Source organism: Rana temporaria, chromosome 2, assembly GCF_905171775.1.
Source record: "Rana temporaria chromosome 2, aRanTem1.1, whole genome shotgun sequence".
Lineage (NCBI taxonomy): Eukaryota > Metazoa > Chordata > Amphibia > Anura > Ranidae > Rana > Rana temporaria.
The window spans coordinates 137466428-137481111 of record NC_053490.1 but is presented as its reverse complement, the minus strand read 5'-3'; the positions used below and the strand labels follow the sequence as shown (position 1 = coordinate 137481111).

The following is a 14684-nucleotide window of genomic DNA, read 5'->3' as shown; positions in this document are numbered from 1 at the left end:
ACATGTCATGGCTCTATAAATGTATATAGGACTATAAAGAGTACTTGACATGGCTCTATACATGTATAAAGGAGTATAACGAGGGCCTGTCATGGCTCTATAGATGTATAAAGAGAACCTGTCATGGCTCTATACATGTATAAAGAAGTATAAAGAGGACCTGTCATGGCTCTATACATGTATATAGAGGACCTGTCGAGACTCTTCACATGTAAAGGAATATAAAGAGGACCTGCCATGGCTCTATACATGTATAAAGGAGTATAACGAGGGCCTGTCATGGCTCTATAGATGTATAAAGAGGACCTGTCATGGCTCTATACATGCATATAGGCATATAAAAGGACCTGCCATGGGCTCTATACATGTATCCAGGAGTATAAAGGGACCTGTGAATTGCCGGCGGCCACAATGTCTTTTGCGCAAACTAATCAATGTACGCTAATTGTGTTGTTTTTTTTTGGTACCAAAAATATGTAAAATACATATTGGCCTAAACCGAAGAAAATAGTTTATTTTTCAACATTTTGGGGATATTTATTATAGCAAAAAGTTTAAAAATATATATATTTATAGCACAAAAAATAAAAACCGCAGAGGTGATCAAATATCACCAAAAGAAAGCTCCATTTGTGGGGGAAAAAAAAAAGAACATCAATTTTATTTGGGTAGCGGAGCTGGCGGAATGGGCTGGCGGGCATCAGTATGCTGCCCCCCTAAAAGTGCTGCCTGGTACCCATGGTACCACCCGGTCCCATCATAGGGCCGGCCCTGCTGGGGAGGGGTACAGAAAAATTTCTGCAGCATTGAAGGTCCAAAAGTGGCCTCCATCATCCGTAAATGGAAGGAGTTTGGGGCTCTTCCTAGAGCGGGCCGCCCACCCAAACTGAGCGATCGGGGGAGAAGGGCCTTAGTCATGGAGGTGACCAAGAACCCGATGGCCAGACAGAAGCCACTTCTCAGTAAAAGGCACATGACAGCCCGCCTGAAGTTAGCCAAAAAAGCACTTGAAGGACACTGAGAAACAAAAATATCTGGTCTGATGAAACAAAGGTCGAACTCTGGTCTGAATGGCAAGCGTCATGTCTGGAGAAACCAGGCACTGCTCATCACCAGGCCAATACCATCACTACAGTGAAGCATGGTGGTGACGGCAGTATTGTCAGGATCAAGGGAAAAATGAATGCAGCAATGTACACAGAACATCCTTGATTAAACCTGCTCCAGAGCGCTCTGACCTCAGACTGGGGTGAAGGTTCATCTTTCAACAGCACAACAACCCTAAGCCAACAAAAAAGAGTGGCTATGTCATTGAGTGGCCCAGCCAGAGCCCAGATTTGAACCCGATTGAACATCTCTGGAGAGATCTGAAAATGGCTGTGCACCGACGCTCCCCATCCAATTTCATGGATCTTGAGAGGTCCTGCAAAGAAGAATGGGAAAAAATGCCCAAAAATAGGTGTACCAAGCTTGTAGCATCATACCCAAAAAGACGTAAAGCTGTAACTGTTGCCAAAGGTGCTTCAACAAAGTATTGAGCAAAGGCATTTTTTTTATTTAATAAACTTGCAAAGGATTTAAAACAAACTTCTTTCACGTTGTCATTATGGGGTATTGTTTGTAGACAATTTGAGAAAAAGAATGCATTTAATCCATTTTGGCATAAAGCTGCAACATAACAAAATGTGAAAAAAGTGAAGTGCTGTGAACACTTTCCAGATGCACTGTAACTGTTATATATACACACACACAATACAGACACCAGAACATGTTCACTAAACCTTCTTATTGCATTATGTAAATGCATACAGCATATTACAATTTTCTAATACGGACTTGTGTATTGAATGGGGTTTACATACCCTCCAGACTTAAAGCGGAGCTCCACCCTAAAGTGGAACTCACGCTGATCGGAACCCCCCCCCCCCCCCCTCCGGAGTCACATTTGACACCTTTCAGGGGGGAGGGGGGTGCAGATACCCGTCTAAAGACAGGTATTTGCACCCACTTCCGGCCACACAGTCTCGGGCAGACTGCGGGCAGAACGTCACCTCCCGTCCTCCCCCCATTGTGCTCTGGGAACACTCGGCTCCCAGAGCACAGCGGGAGCCAATCAGCGGCGCAGCGCAACTCACGCATGCGCCGTAGTGAAGCCGGAGTGCTCCACTTCCTGGTTCCTTCACTGAGTATGGTGGGGGGGCAGCAGAGTGATGAGTGGACGGAGCTGGACTCCAGGACAGGTAAGTGCCCTAATATTAAAAGTCAGCAGCTGCAGTATTTGTAGCTGCTGGCTTTTAATATTTTTTTTCATGGCACATCCGCTTTAATGCCGTTTCTGTAAAACCGAATAAAACTTTATATATAGACAGAGAGAGAAGTATTATGAAGAACTACTCCAGAAAAAAGAAAAAAAACTTGGCTTAAAGCGGGAGTTTACCCTAAAAAAAAAAAATTTAAGATTAGATTCATGCTCATTTTGTCAAGGGGAATCGGGTAGTTTTTTTTTAAAACGAAGCAGTACTTACCGTTTTAGAGAGCGATCTCTGCCGCTTCCGGGTATGGTCTTTGGGACTGGGCGTTCCTTCTTGATTGACAGGCTTCCGACAGGCTTCCGACGGTCGCATCCATCACGTCACGAGTAGCCGAAAGCAACCGAAAGTCGGTGCAGCTCTATACGGCGCCTACGCACCGACGTTCGGCTACTTTCGGAAAATCGTGATAGATGCGACCGTCGGAAGCCTGTCAATCAAGAAGGAACGCCCAGTCCCGCAGCCCATACCCGGAAGCGGCAGAGAAGATGTATCTCTAAAACGGTAAGTACGGCTTTGATTAAAAAAAACCTATCCGATTACCCTTGACAAAATGAGCATGAATCTAATCTTAAAAATGTTCATTTCCGGGTGAACCTCCACTTTAAAAGGAGATATGCAACATCTGTGAAAATATACCATTTCTGCTTGCACATCTGTTATGTGTAGAGGAATTCGCTAGGAACTTTTAAAACTACACCTTAAGTGAATGATCAATAAAATGACAAAAAGCAAACTTACGTCTTTATTACGAGGTTCTGCCAACTTCTGCTCCAAAACTGCCAATTTGCTGTCTATGTGTCCATTGATGTCTGAATGAATGCCTTCTGCAGAGCGCTGTGAAGCAAGCTGCACAGTCTTAGCACGCAGCAGTTTCTGCAGTAAGAGATGCCCGGCCTCTCCTTTGACTCCAACAGATGCTGGGTCACCATTTGCTTCGCATTTTAAATCCTGACTACCAGAAATGCCTTCCTCCACATACTCTTCTTTAAGAGGCTTAGGTGCCTGCGTCCTTTCACGGTTTTCTTGTGGAGGATTTGTAACAATTTCTTGTTTGGTCTGATCTTCTGTTTCCATGCTTTCTTCCTGAGATGATGTCTTTATCCCCATGTCCTCAGTGTCATCAGGGCCTGACTGGCCAACGACCTCATTGGGAGAGCCAGTATCTTTGTATTCCTTGGTAGAAGTGTCACAGTCTGTCACCTCTGTTGATTTAGTAACTGGTGCATCAGTGACCTGAACTGCGGTTTCATTTTCAACAGCAGTTGGTGTACTAGAGAGTGGAGATTCAGAATTTTGGCTTTGGCTGGATGCTGCTTCAGGCAAGTCAGTGCTAGGCTGAGAAGTTTGAATAAGTTGCTCAGGGGAACTGCTCTGTCTCTCTGGCTGTGAGGCGGTTGCGGTTCCTGAACATGGAGCAGGATGATCAAGAGGCTCTTTCTTTGGCTCCTGTAAGCCCTCAAGTTGTAACTGTGCTTGCTGCTGACGTAGCTGCTGTAAATGCATTTGAAGCTGCTGCTGTAATTGAAGCTGTCTCTGGGGTGGTTGATTGAGCATCTGCTGTTTTAGCTGCAGGATGTGTTGCACTTGCTGAAACTGCTGTAACTTCTGTTGCTGCATTTGTTTCAACTGTTGAGCAGTGTGGGGCTGACCTTGAGAAGACTGTTGTGGCTGCGTTTGTTGCCTCTGCGGCACCTGAACTACACTTTGCTGCAACTGATCTTTTACATCATGAGACTGCTGCTGATTTAACTGTTGCTGTGCCTGCTGTAGCTGTAATTGCATTTGCATAGCTTGTTTATGATGGGCTTGCTGTTTCAGTTGTAACTGCTGCATTTGATTTTGTGCTTGTCCCATTTGTTGAATCTGTTGTGGGTTCTGTGTCCCTACTTGTTGAATAAGCTGCTGTTGTACTTTTATATTCTGAAGTTGTTGCAGTTGTATCTGCGTGTTTTTGCTTTGAGTCTGCAACTGTTGAGACTGCTGAACATGCTGCTGTTGCGGTACCTGGTGCTGAAACTGTGGCAACACTGTAGTCGATGGAGTCTGTGGCTGCTGCTGGAGTTGTGGCACTGCTTGACTCTGTGAACTCTGCTGCAAATGAGATGCCTGTTGCGCTTGCTGCTGTGCATGTTGGACATGTTGCAAATGCTGTTGCTGACTAGTAATCTGTTGTGACAACCCTGGGTAAGATGACAGTGACAGATGCTGTCCCTGTAATTGCGGAGTCTGCTGCGTTTCATTTTGTGGCAGTTGCTGCACCAGATGTTGTTCCCCTGATTGGGTTGGTTCTTTGCTTTGGGATTCAAGCATCTTATCAGTTTGTTGTGCAATATCGGTCTGTTGAGGATGCTGTACATCTTGCTGCTTGTTTTCGGTTTGCTGTGACAATGGAAGCTGAAGTATGTGTGGCAACTGAGTCAATTCCTGCTGTCCCTCACTCTGCAGCGTAGTTGCATCCAACTGGGGTTTTTGTTGCCCTTGCAAATGTTGCTGAGCTGGAGACGTAGTTTGCTGAAAATGGGGCAATATATGTTGCTTAACCTGCTGCAGGGGTGACTGTTGCAACATTTGTTGCTGTGTTTGGATCATTTGTTGCATATGATGCTGTTGCGTTTGCTGCAATTGCTGCATTTGCTGCAATTGCTGTGTATCTAAAACCTGTGTTTGCTGAGCAAGCTGTACCTGTTGCTGTTTTTGTTGAAGTTGTATTTGCTGCTGCTGTTGTGCTTGTTGCAAGAGTTGTTGCTGTAACAGTTGTAATTGTTGTGGGTTTTGCTGTAACTGTTGAATTTGCTGCTGCTGAAGCTGCTGCTGTTGAGTCTGTTGCAATTGCTGGAGCTGCTGCTGCTGCTGTGTGGGTTGCAATGGTTGCTGCTGAGTTTGCTGCAATTGCTGGAGTTGCTGTAGCTGTTGTTGAGCCTGCTGCAATTGCTGGAGCTTCTGCTGCTGTTGAACTTGCTGCAACTGTTGAAGTTGCTGCTGTTGTTGTTGCTGTAATTGCTGGAGTTGCTGATGTGCCTGTTGTAACTGCTGAAGCTGTGACTGCTGCAATGGTTGTGTTTGCTGCGCTTGCTGCAACTGCTGAAGTTGTTGTGTTTGCAATTGCTGAATTTGCTGCAGTTGATGCTGTAGCTGCTGAATCTGCTGTTGAATTTGTTGTGATGTTTGTTGTGGCTGCTGCTGTGTCTGGATCATCTGTTGAGGTTGTGACACGGGTTGGATTTGTTGTGCCTGCTGCGATGGCTGAATTTGCTGCTGTGTTTGTATAGATGGCTGAGTCTGCTGATGACTTTGTTGAAACTGTTGAAGCTGTTGTTGGGTTTGCTTTAACTGCTGAAGCTGCTGCTGCTGAGCTTGTTGCAGCTGCAGTGCTTGCTGTGGTGACTGAATTTGCTGCAGTGGTTGTGCTTGCACCTGATGCTGTACTTGCTGCTGAGTCTGTTGCATTTGTGTAATCTGGTTTTGATGAGTTTGTTGCAAATGTTGCAATTGCACTTGTGGACGCTGTGGTGGAGCTTGTGAAATCTGATGTTGCACTAGCTGTGTTTGCTGAAGTTGCTGCAATTGTTGCTGCTTGAATTGTTGGGATTGCTGCACTTGTTGCAACTTATGTTGGATTTGTTGAGCGTGCTGTATTTGGTGTTGCTGCATTTGCGTTGACTGAGGCTGTGCTTGTATTTGCTGAAGTGTCTGAACCTGCTGTGTCTGCTGCAGCTGAGCTGGATTCTGTTGTTGAAGTGAATGTTGTTGTACTTGCTGTTGCATTTGATATTGTGGTATCTGTTGCTGATTGGAGGATACTTGCTGTGGCATTCTATATTGAGGTGGCGGTTGCTGGTTCAGGTGACGTAAGCTTGCTGTCTGAGCATGTTGGACAGCAGCAGAAGATTCTTGGTTCTGACCAACATGTCTTACGACACCTGGAGATTTTAACAAGGAGCTCCGATCAAGTTCATTTGCCTGTGGCATTTCAGCAGTGTTTTCTGGTGCCATTTTCTGTACAGTTACAGAAGCGCTATCCTCCGTATAATTTAATTGTTCAGACCCAACCGTTCCAACTTGTTGACCAGAGAAAACACCTCTAGACGGAGTCTGACTACCAGGGGTGCCATTTGACAATCCAGCATGTGATGCCACAGACTGCACATTATCTTGTTGTGCAGCTTGTCTAAGAGCTTGAGCCTGGGCCTGTTGGTGTCGCTGAATCAAAATGGTCTGCAACTGGTGCAATTGTTGAGGTGTCAAGTGTCTCAGCTGGGGATTTTTTGCAATAATACTCTGCAGCTGAGCCCTTATTTGTGCCATGAGCTGGGTGTTCTGCAAAGTCATCAGGTTAGCAGCATAAGGAGCCTGTTGCCCACTTAGATTTGGTCTTTGCTGACCTAAGGGTTGTGAGAGGAGTTGTCCAACATTGGGTTTGGCCTGTTCATTTCCCGGTCCTTGTACAGGATTTTGTCCCAGTGTGTTCTGCATCTGAATTACACTTGTTTGTTGTGATGTCACAGAAGCCATGTGTGTGTTCTCCTGACTGAGAGCTTGCTGAGGAGGATTTGGTAGTTGAGTCCCAAGGCTTTGTTGTTGAGGAGAAAGAAGAAGGTTCTGTTGCCTTACAGACTGCTGCAATGGGCTTGGTGAATTGAATAGTCTCTGCTCCTGTTCAGAAGACTGGTTTATCTGCTGCCCATCGCATAACTTCAAAGGCTGCAAATCGGTTTCTTGGCTCAGGGATCCCAAAGAATTCTGGCTCAACTGTTCAGACTGTGACTCATTAGGATCTGGAATTCCTGTGCTTGAAGTTTGCTGATGTTGCTGTCCTTGAGTTTCAAGTGTACCTTCTTGAAGCAGTGAGGCATCAGTCATAGATATATCCTTAGAATTCATAATTTGCTGAGTGTGAACACTTTGTTGATGACCTGGTAGGTTTTGGTTTGTGGGCTGCATCTGTCCTGTACTTGGAAGTTGTGATAATGTATTGCCTCCTTGACTTAGCACTGTTTGCTGCTGCATATGAGGAGATACTCCAACCAAGTTCTGTTGAGGTTGTGACAAAACAAGACGAGGCCCTACAATATTTTGTTGCTGAGCCATTGGTGAAGATCCCAAAACCCGTTGTTGCGCAATCAACATCTGCCTCTGTTGAGCTGTGTGATGTTGTAAAGCAGATGCCCGAGGATGACCTATAAGGGTCTGCGAAGTTTGAGAAGCTGTTTGCTGTACCACCAGCCCATGTGAATTGCTCATCAGTCCATGCTGCTTGGCCAACATTGCTTGAGACAAATTATTCTGAGGAGACAGTGGGAAATTTTGGTGTTGCTGCTGCTTCTGGGCTAATTGTAGTCTTTGCTGTTGAAGCTGACGCTCTTGGATCATCCTTTGCTCAGAGGTGAGACCTTGCAGATTTGGAGCAGTTGAGTAGAAACCACTGGAGGTTCCAGGAAGAGCTGGGTTATTTCCTTGAGCTTGATGTTGAGATACAGACTTCACATAAGAAGTTCCATGCTGTGTTTGCATGGCTAAATTTGTCTGCAGACCACGCAGACCTCCAGCTTGTCCAACAAGTTGGTTGTGTGACATGGCAGATGCTTGCTGCATACTATGTCCAGCAATCATTTGACTTGGAGCCTTTGTTAAAACCCGAGAGTTCTGGTTGGGACTACTGGGAACTACACCACAGCTCTGTTGTTGTTGCTGCTGCTTATTCCGGTATTCGGTCATTAAATTTGTATGTTCCTTCTGCTGTTTACGCACCTATTTAGAAGGGGAAAAAAAAAAACAGTTAACAAAAAACAATCAATATCCTACAAAAAAAATATAGAATTTAAAACTCCTCTAGTATGTAGGATGTACAACTTCATGTTAGGTCAGGGGAACACAACGAATGAAAGGGGTACATAAATAATTGTATTCAAACATTTTCAGTTGTTTCATATTAGAGATCCTAAGCAACAAACTCTGGAATAAATATGATCCATGAACACTAGAGAGGATATAATAAAACCAGAGAAACCTCCCATAATGAATGTGTTTATTTTTTTTCAAAAGGTGAACTTCTCCTTTACATTTTTTTTAATCCAAATTTTAGGCTATTTTATAAAAGAGGCAAAAGGCAGGGGAAAGAGGCAGCTGCTAATGCAACATGGTTTTATTGAATATGCACTCGCAAACATCTCTAAATGATAGGCATGTAAACAGCATGAGCGTGTCCACAGCCAACAAGATATGATCTTGTCGCGATCAAAGCCGCTGGGAAAGCAATTGCAGGCATACGAAAAGCAGGGAACTCCTGTGAGCCGTCAGTGGAACTGTCAGATAGCCAAGGACGTTGTGACCAATCAGAAATTCCTTTCGGCCGGCCTCCAAAACACGTTTTTTTTAAGCTGTATTCACATAGTTGCCTCTGGTCATTACTTACCATTGTGAAAAAGGAACGGATGCGCTAGGAATATTGAGAAATTGAATTAAATAAATAACCAATTTATCAAAAGATAATAATAATAATAATAATAATAATAATAAATACCCAGCAATACTATTCATAAGTGAAAAAATTAAAAGTGAATGGTGAGATAATAGAAAAACATTTAAATAATAATTGTATAAACAGTGTTAATGTCCATCAAAGTGCAAGACTGCCTGCTAGGGGAGATAGTAGACAGTAATGTGCAATAAACAGTCCAAACAACAGTGAATGAGCTTGCAAGATGTATCCACTAGTTCTGTGCAGACTTCCACCTCCACCAGAAATAAAGGAAAAAAATCACCGCAAACAAAGTGCTCATGGATGGCACCTTACCAGAAGATGTTCACCTCTAAATAAAAAGAGGTCGAGTAAGCATGGATTAAACCGTAACATCTAGGCTCCAAATGAATCGATGGCGGCAGATCCAGCATCACATAAAGCAAACCAAAAGAGAAATCGCCGTCAATCACGAAACGTACGACGAGGCGCACTGGTCACGCAAATACCGACGGACTTCCGGTCACGCTGGTCCTCTCCTGCAGAGAGGTGGAACGCACGCCGATGCTGGCTTCCTGGAGCGTGGGACCTATCTCTCCACAATCAGTCAACGCAGACCAGCCTCAGTGCCGGGTTAAGGCACTTTTCAAGTAAGGGGCCAATTTGGCGTTGCCGGTCTTATTGTGTTTTAATAAAACGTGATTTCTCTTTTGGTTTGCTTTATGTGATGCTGGATCTGCTGCCATCGATTCATTTGGAGCCTAGATGTTACGGTTTAATCCATGCTTACTCGACCTCTTTTTAGTTAAAGAGGTCAACATCTTCTGGTAAGGTGCCATCCATGAGCACTTTGTTTGCGGTGATCATTTTCCTTTATTTCTGGTGGAGGTGGAAGTCTGCACAGAACTAGTGGATACATCTTGCAAGCTCATTCACTGTTTGGACTGTTTATTGCACATTACTGTCTACTATCTCCCCTAGCAGGGAGTCTTGCACTTTGATGGACATTAACACTGTTTATACAATTATTATTTAAATGTTTTTCTATTATCTCACCATTCACTTTAATTTTTTCACTTATGAATAGTATTGCTGGGTATTTATTATTATTATTATTATCTTTTGATTAATTGGTTATTTATTTAATTCAATTGCTCAATATTCCTAGCGCATCCGTTCCTTTTTCACATATTCACGTCATTGTAATTCTTTGCAGTCACTTGGACTGCAGCTCAGGTTATTCACTTTAATATTTAATTTAATTTATTTTATTTTAGGCGCGAGATTCTACCTCCCATTACTTACCATTACCACGATTACCAACCATTGGTCCTTAAAGCGGGAGTTCACCCATTTGTTAAATTTTTATTTTTCTCCCCTTAGATTCCTGCTCGTTCGGTCTAGGGGAATCGGCTATTTGTATTAAAATATGAGCAGTACTTACCCGTTTTCGAGCTGCATCTTCTTCCGTCGCTTCCGGGTATGGGTCTTCGGGAGCGGGCGTTCCTTCTTGATTGACATTCTTCCGAGAGGCTTCCGACGGTCGCATCCATCGCGTCACTCGTAGCCGAAAGAAGCCGAACGTCGGTGCGGCTCTATACTGCGCCTGCGCACCGACGTTCGGCTTCTTTCGGAAAATCGTGACGCGATGGATGCGACCGTCGGAAGCCTCTCGGAAGACTGTCAATCAAGAAGGAACGCCCATTCCCGAAGCCCATACCCGGAAGCGACGGAGAGGATGCATCTCGTAAACGGGTAAGTACTGCACATATTTTAAAACAAATAGCCGATTCCCCTAGAGAAAACGAGCAGGAATCTAAGGGGAAAAAGTGCCCTCTAAGGGTGAACCCCCGCTTTAAGTAAGAGTAACTGAGTACATGTGTTCATTTGTATTACATTTCATACTATTTTTATTACTTTTAAATTACCGATTTCACTTTTGACCACTAAGAGGAGTACTTAAAATGTAGAAACTAATAAATTAATATAAAGCATGAATTAGTTACTAAACTCCCACTACTGTGTTTTATTGCATATGTAAAACGATGTGTCCAGATAGATTTGTAGTGGCGTATACCAGGCATATGGAATTAAAATTTATGGAAGGTCCATTTATAAAATGTTCTTCATTCACAAGTCCAAACCACATGTCTGTGTGAAGACAAAGATAGAACAGGTTGCCAAGTGGCACAATCGCTGCGGTCTAGATGGGACAGTAACTCGGTCCAAATCCAGACCACGGCCCACCATTTAGTGATGCCTGGCGTATACATAAGGAATTTTACATAGTATTATGATGGTGCTAGTGGGAGGTATATTGGGAACGAAAGTGTGAGCAGTGTCTGGAAACCGAAGCAGCATATAAGGGAGCCTCAGATGTTTGATGCTCGCCATCGCCTAAGAAAGTCCATTGGATGAAGTTTTGTGGGCAGGTACATGTGCAATATCAGATGTTGCTAAGAAACCTGAAAGTATCTGGACATGCTAATCATGGCAGGCAAGCAAATGCTTAATATAGTGGCATAAAACAAGCGTTTTAGATGCGAGTTGTTTGACTTTTGGTATTTCAATTAAGCATTTTAAAATATATGGAGGGTTTACATCCACTTTAAAGCGCTGCAAAACAGGAGGTTTTTAACCCTTTTAATGTCACACGCCCAGCCACACCCCCCCCTACAGTAAGAATCACACACTAGGGCACACAACCCTTACAGCGCCCCCTAGAGGTTAACCCCAGTGAGCCAGTGTCATTTTCACAGTAACAGTGCATTTTTATAGCACCGATTGCTGTAAAAATGACAACAATCCCTAAATAGTGTCAAAAGTGTCCGCCATAATGTCGCAGTCACGATAGAAAAATCGCTGATTGCCACCATTACTAGTAAAAAAAAAAAAATAATAAAAATGTCATAAAACTATCCCCTATTTCAAGCGTCTCCAAACTACAGCCCTCCAGGTGTTCAGGAACTACAATTCCCATGCCTAGTCACGACTGTGAATGTCAGTTTTACAATGCCTCATGGGAAGTGTAGCTCCGCAGCAGCTGGAGGGCCGTAGTTTGGAGATCCCTGCCCTATTTTGTCGACGCTATAACTTTTGCGCAAACCAAACGCTTATTGCGATTTTTTTTACCAAAAATATGTAGAATACTTAAATCGGCCTAAACTGAGGGGAATATATATATATATATATATATATATATATATATATATATATATATATATATATATATATATATATATATTTTATGGGGATATTTACTATAGCAAAAAGTAAAAAATATTACATTATTTTTTTTTTTTTCAAAATTGTCGCTCTATTTTTGTTTATAGCGCAAAAAATAAAAAAACCGCAGAGGTGATCAACTACCACCAAAAGAAAGCTCTATTTGTGGGGGGGGGGAAAAGGATGTCAATTTTGTTTGCGAGCCACGTCACACGACCGCGCAATTGTCAGTTAAAGCGAAGCAGTGCCGAATTGCAAAAAAGGGGCCTGGTCCTTCAGCTGCAAAATGGTCCGGGGCTTAAGTGGTTAAATACAAATCAAGAGTTTTATGATGACTGCAAAGACTTCAGCTAAGCTCAGATTTGAAGGTTATTAAATTAATCTTGTTTGCAAAAATGTTTCCTTTCCGTGTATAGTCAAAGCTACAATTCGGAATGAAAGACTTCACCTGGTCCAGTTGCTTCTGAATCTTGCTTTGCTGCTCAGTAACCAATTTCAGCTTCTCTGCATCTGCCTCTGGAAACTCACGGCCTGCTTTTTTTGCAGTCCTTTGTTTAGCACACAGAGCTTTTCGGGACTTGCGATGAACCCCAATTTGTTCCTCCAAGACTTTCAACTGCATCTGCAAGAGCTGCTGCGTGTGTAAGAGCCACTCTTCATATTGGCGCTGGTCTGCTTCATCTGTAATACACAGAAGAATTATTAGGTCCAAATTGTCCTTTGCAACTCCGTACACACATTTTCATTAAATGTGACAAAACATGCACACTGCTATTTTTAGTTTGTACACAACTGCAAATTGAGGCAAAAAATATTTTTTAACTGGAATTCATTTGGATTTGGACTTCAACATACTTATAGCTGAACCCGGGGTAGATCATAAAAATTCACCAATTTGGCCAGCCAGTGTTAATTTAAAAAATAATTAAAGTGGAACTAAACCCTCTTATTCATTACAGCCAAAGACGCTTCCATCTTCTCCGACTGACCTGCAGTTACCATGGTAGTGGATGTGTGATCAGTTAAGATGCCAACCACTTGATGGCTTGGCCTTTAGTTGTACACACACACACACACTAGTCATTTATGGTATGTCTTAACCACTTGAATACCAGCCGCATGTAAAATGACGGCTTCACAGTGGCTCTGGAAACTCAACAGGACGTCAATTGATGTCCTGGATTCCTCCGGCCACTGGGGGGCGCGCGAGCGCGCGCCCAGCGCGTCCCCGAGATGCCGATGCGCGTGCCTGGCGGTCGCGATGTCCACCAGGCACCCACGATCAGCAGTGACAGAGCAGGGACGTGGAGCTCTGTGTGTAAACACAGAGCTCCACGTCCTGTCAGGGGACAGAGGAGACCGATCTGTGTCTCTTGTACATAGGGACACAGATCGGTCACCTCCCCCAGTCACCCCGCTTCCCCCACAGTTAAAACACACCTAGGCTACACATTTAACCCCTTCCTCACCCCCTAGTGTTAACCCCTTCAATGCCAGTCACATTTATACAGTAATTAGTGCATATTTATAGCACTGATCGCAGTATAAATGTGAATGGCGCCAAAAATGTGTCAAGTGTCCAATGTGTCCGCCATAACGTCGCAGTCCCAATAAAAAAAAAAAAATCGCAGATCGCCGCCATTACTAGTAAAAAAAATAAAAATAAAAAAAAAAATAATAATAATAATAATAATAATTCTGTCCCATATTTTGTAAGCGCTTATTGCGATTTTTTTTTTTTTATTATTTTTTCTCTACGCCGGCTCTCGCGCAGGCCCCGACTGTAGCTCGCCCCCAACTCCCGTGCCCGGCGGGCGCAATCGCCGCCTGGCACACGCGATCGCTCTGTACAGAGCGGGGACCGGGAGCTGTGTGTGTAAACACACAGCTCCCAGTCCTGTCAGGGGAGAAATGCCTGACCGTCTGTTCATACAATGTATGAACAGAAGATCAGTCATTTCCCCTAGTGAGGCCACCCCCCCTACAGTTAGAACACACCCAGGGAACATACTTAACCCCTTCCTCGCCCCCCTAGTGTTAACCCCTTCACTGCCAGTGGCATTTTTATAGTAATCAATGCATTTTTATAACACTGATCGCTATAAAAATGCCAATGGTCCCAAAAATGTGTCAAAAGTGTCCGAAGTGTCCGCCATAATGTCGCAGTACCGAAAAAAAAAAAAAACGCTGATCGCCGCCATTCCTAGTAAAAAAAAAAAAAAAAATAAAAATGCCATAAAAATACCCCCTATTTTGTAAACGCTATAACATTTGCGCAAACCAATCAATAAACGCTTATCGCGATTTTTTTTACCAAAAATATGTAGAAGAATACGTATCGACCTAAACGGAGAAAAAATTTGTTGGAAAAAAATTTTTTGGCTATTTATTATAGCAACAAGTAAAAAATATTGAATTTTTTTTCAAAATTGTTGCTTTTTTTGTTTTATAGCGCAAAAAAACAAAAACGCAGAGGTGATCAAATACCACCAAAAGAAAGCTCTATTTGTGGGGAAAAAAGGACGCCAATTTTGTTTGGGAGCCACGTCGCACGACCGCGCAATTGTCAGTTAAAGCGACGCAGTGCCGGAAGCTGAAATTTCACCTGGTCAGGAGGGGGGTATATGTGCCCAGTATGGAAGTGGTTAAATGTAACGGTTTTGGGAAACCATTAAAATCGATGGATTTCC

The 14684-nt window shown here is 43.4% G+C and overlaps 1 protein-coding gene across 5 annotated transcripts in view; it reads right to left on the bottom strand.

Annotated features, from left to right (window-relative positions):
- Positions 1 to 14684, bottom strand: part of KMT2D (lysine methyltransferase 2D) — a 212813-nt gene that overhangs the window by 45692 nt on the left and 152437 nt on the right. For all 5 annotated transcript variants that reach the window (XM_040341168.1, XM_040341169.1, XM_040341170.1 and 2 more), the window contains 2 exons: positions 12443 to 12675; positions 3051 to 8060 (listed from right to left, as the gene is read on the bottom strand). In XM_040341168.1, coding sequence (XP_040197102.1) covers positions 3051 to 8060; positions 12443 to 12675 — 5243 coding nt within the window. The remainder of the gene's footprint in view (positions 1 to 3050; positions 8061 to 12442; positions 12676 to 14684) is intronic.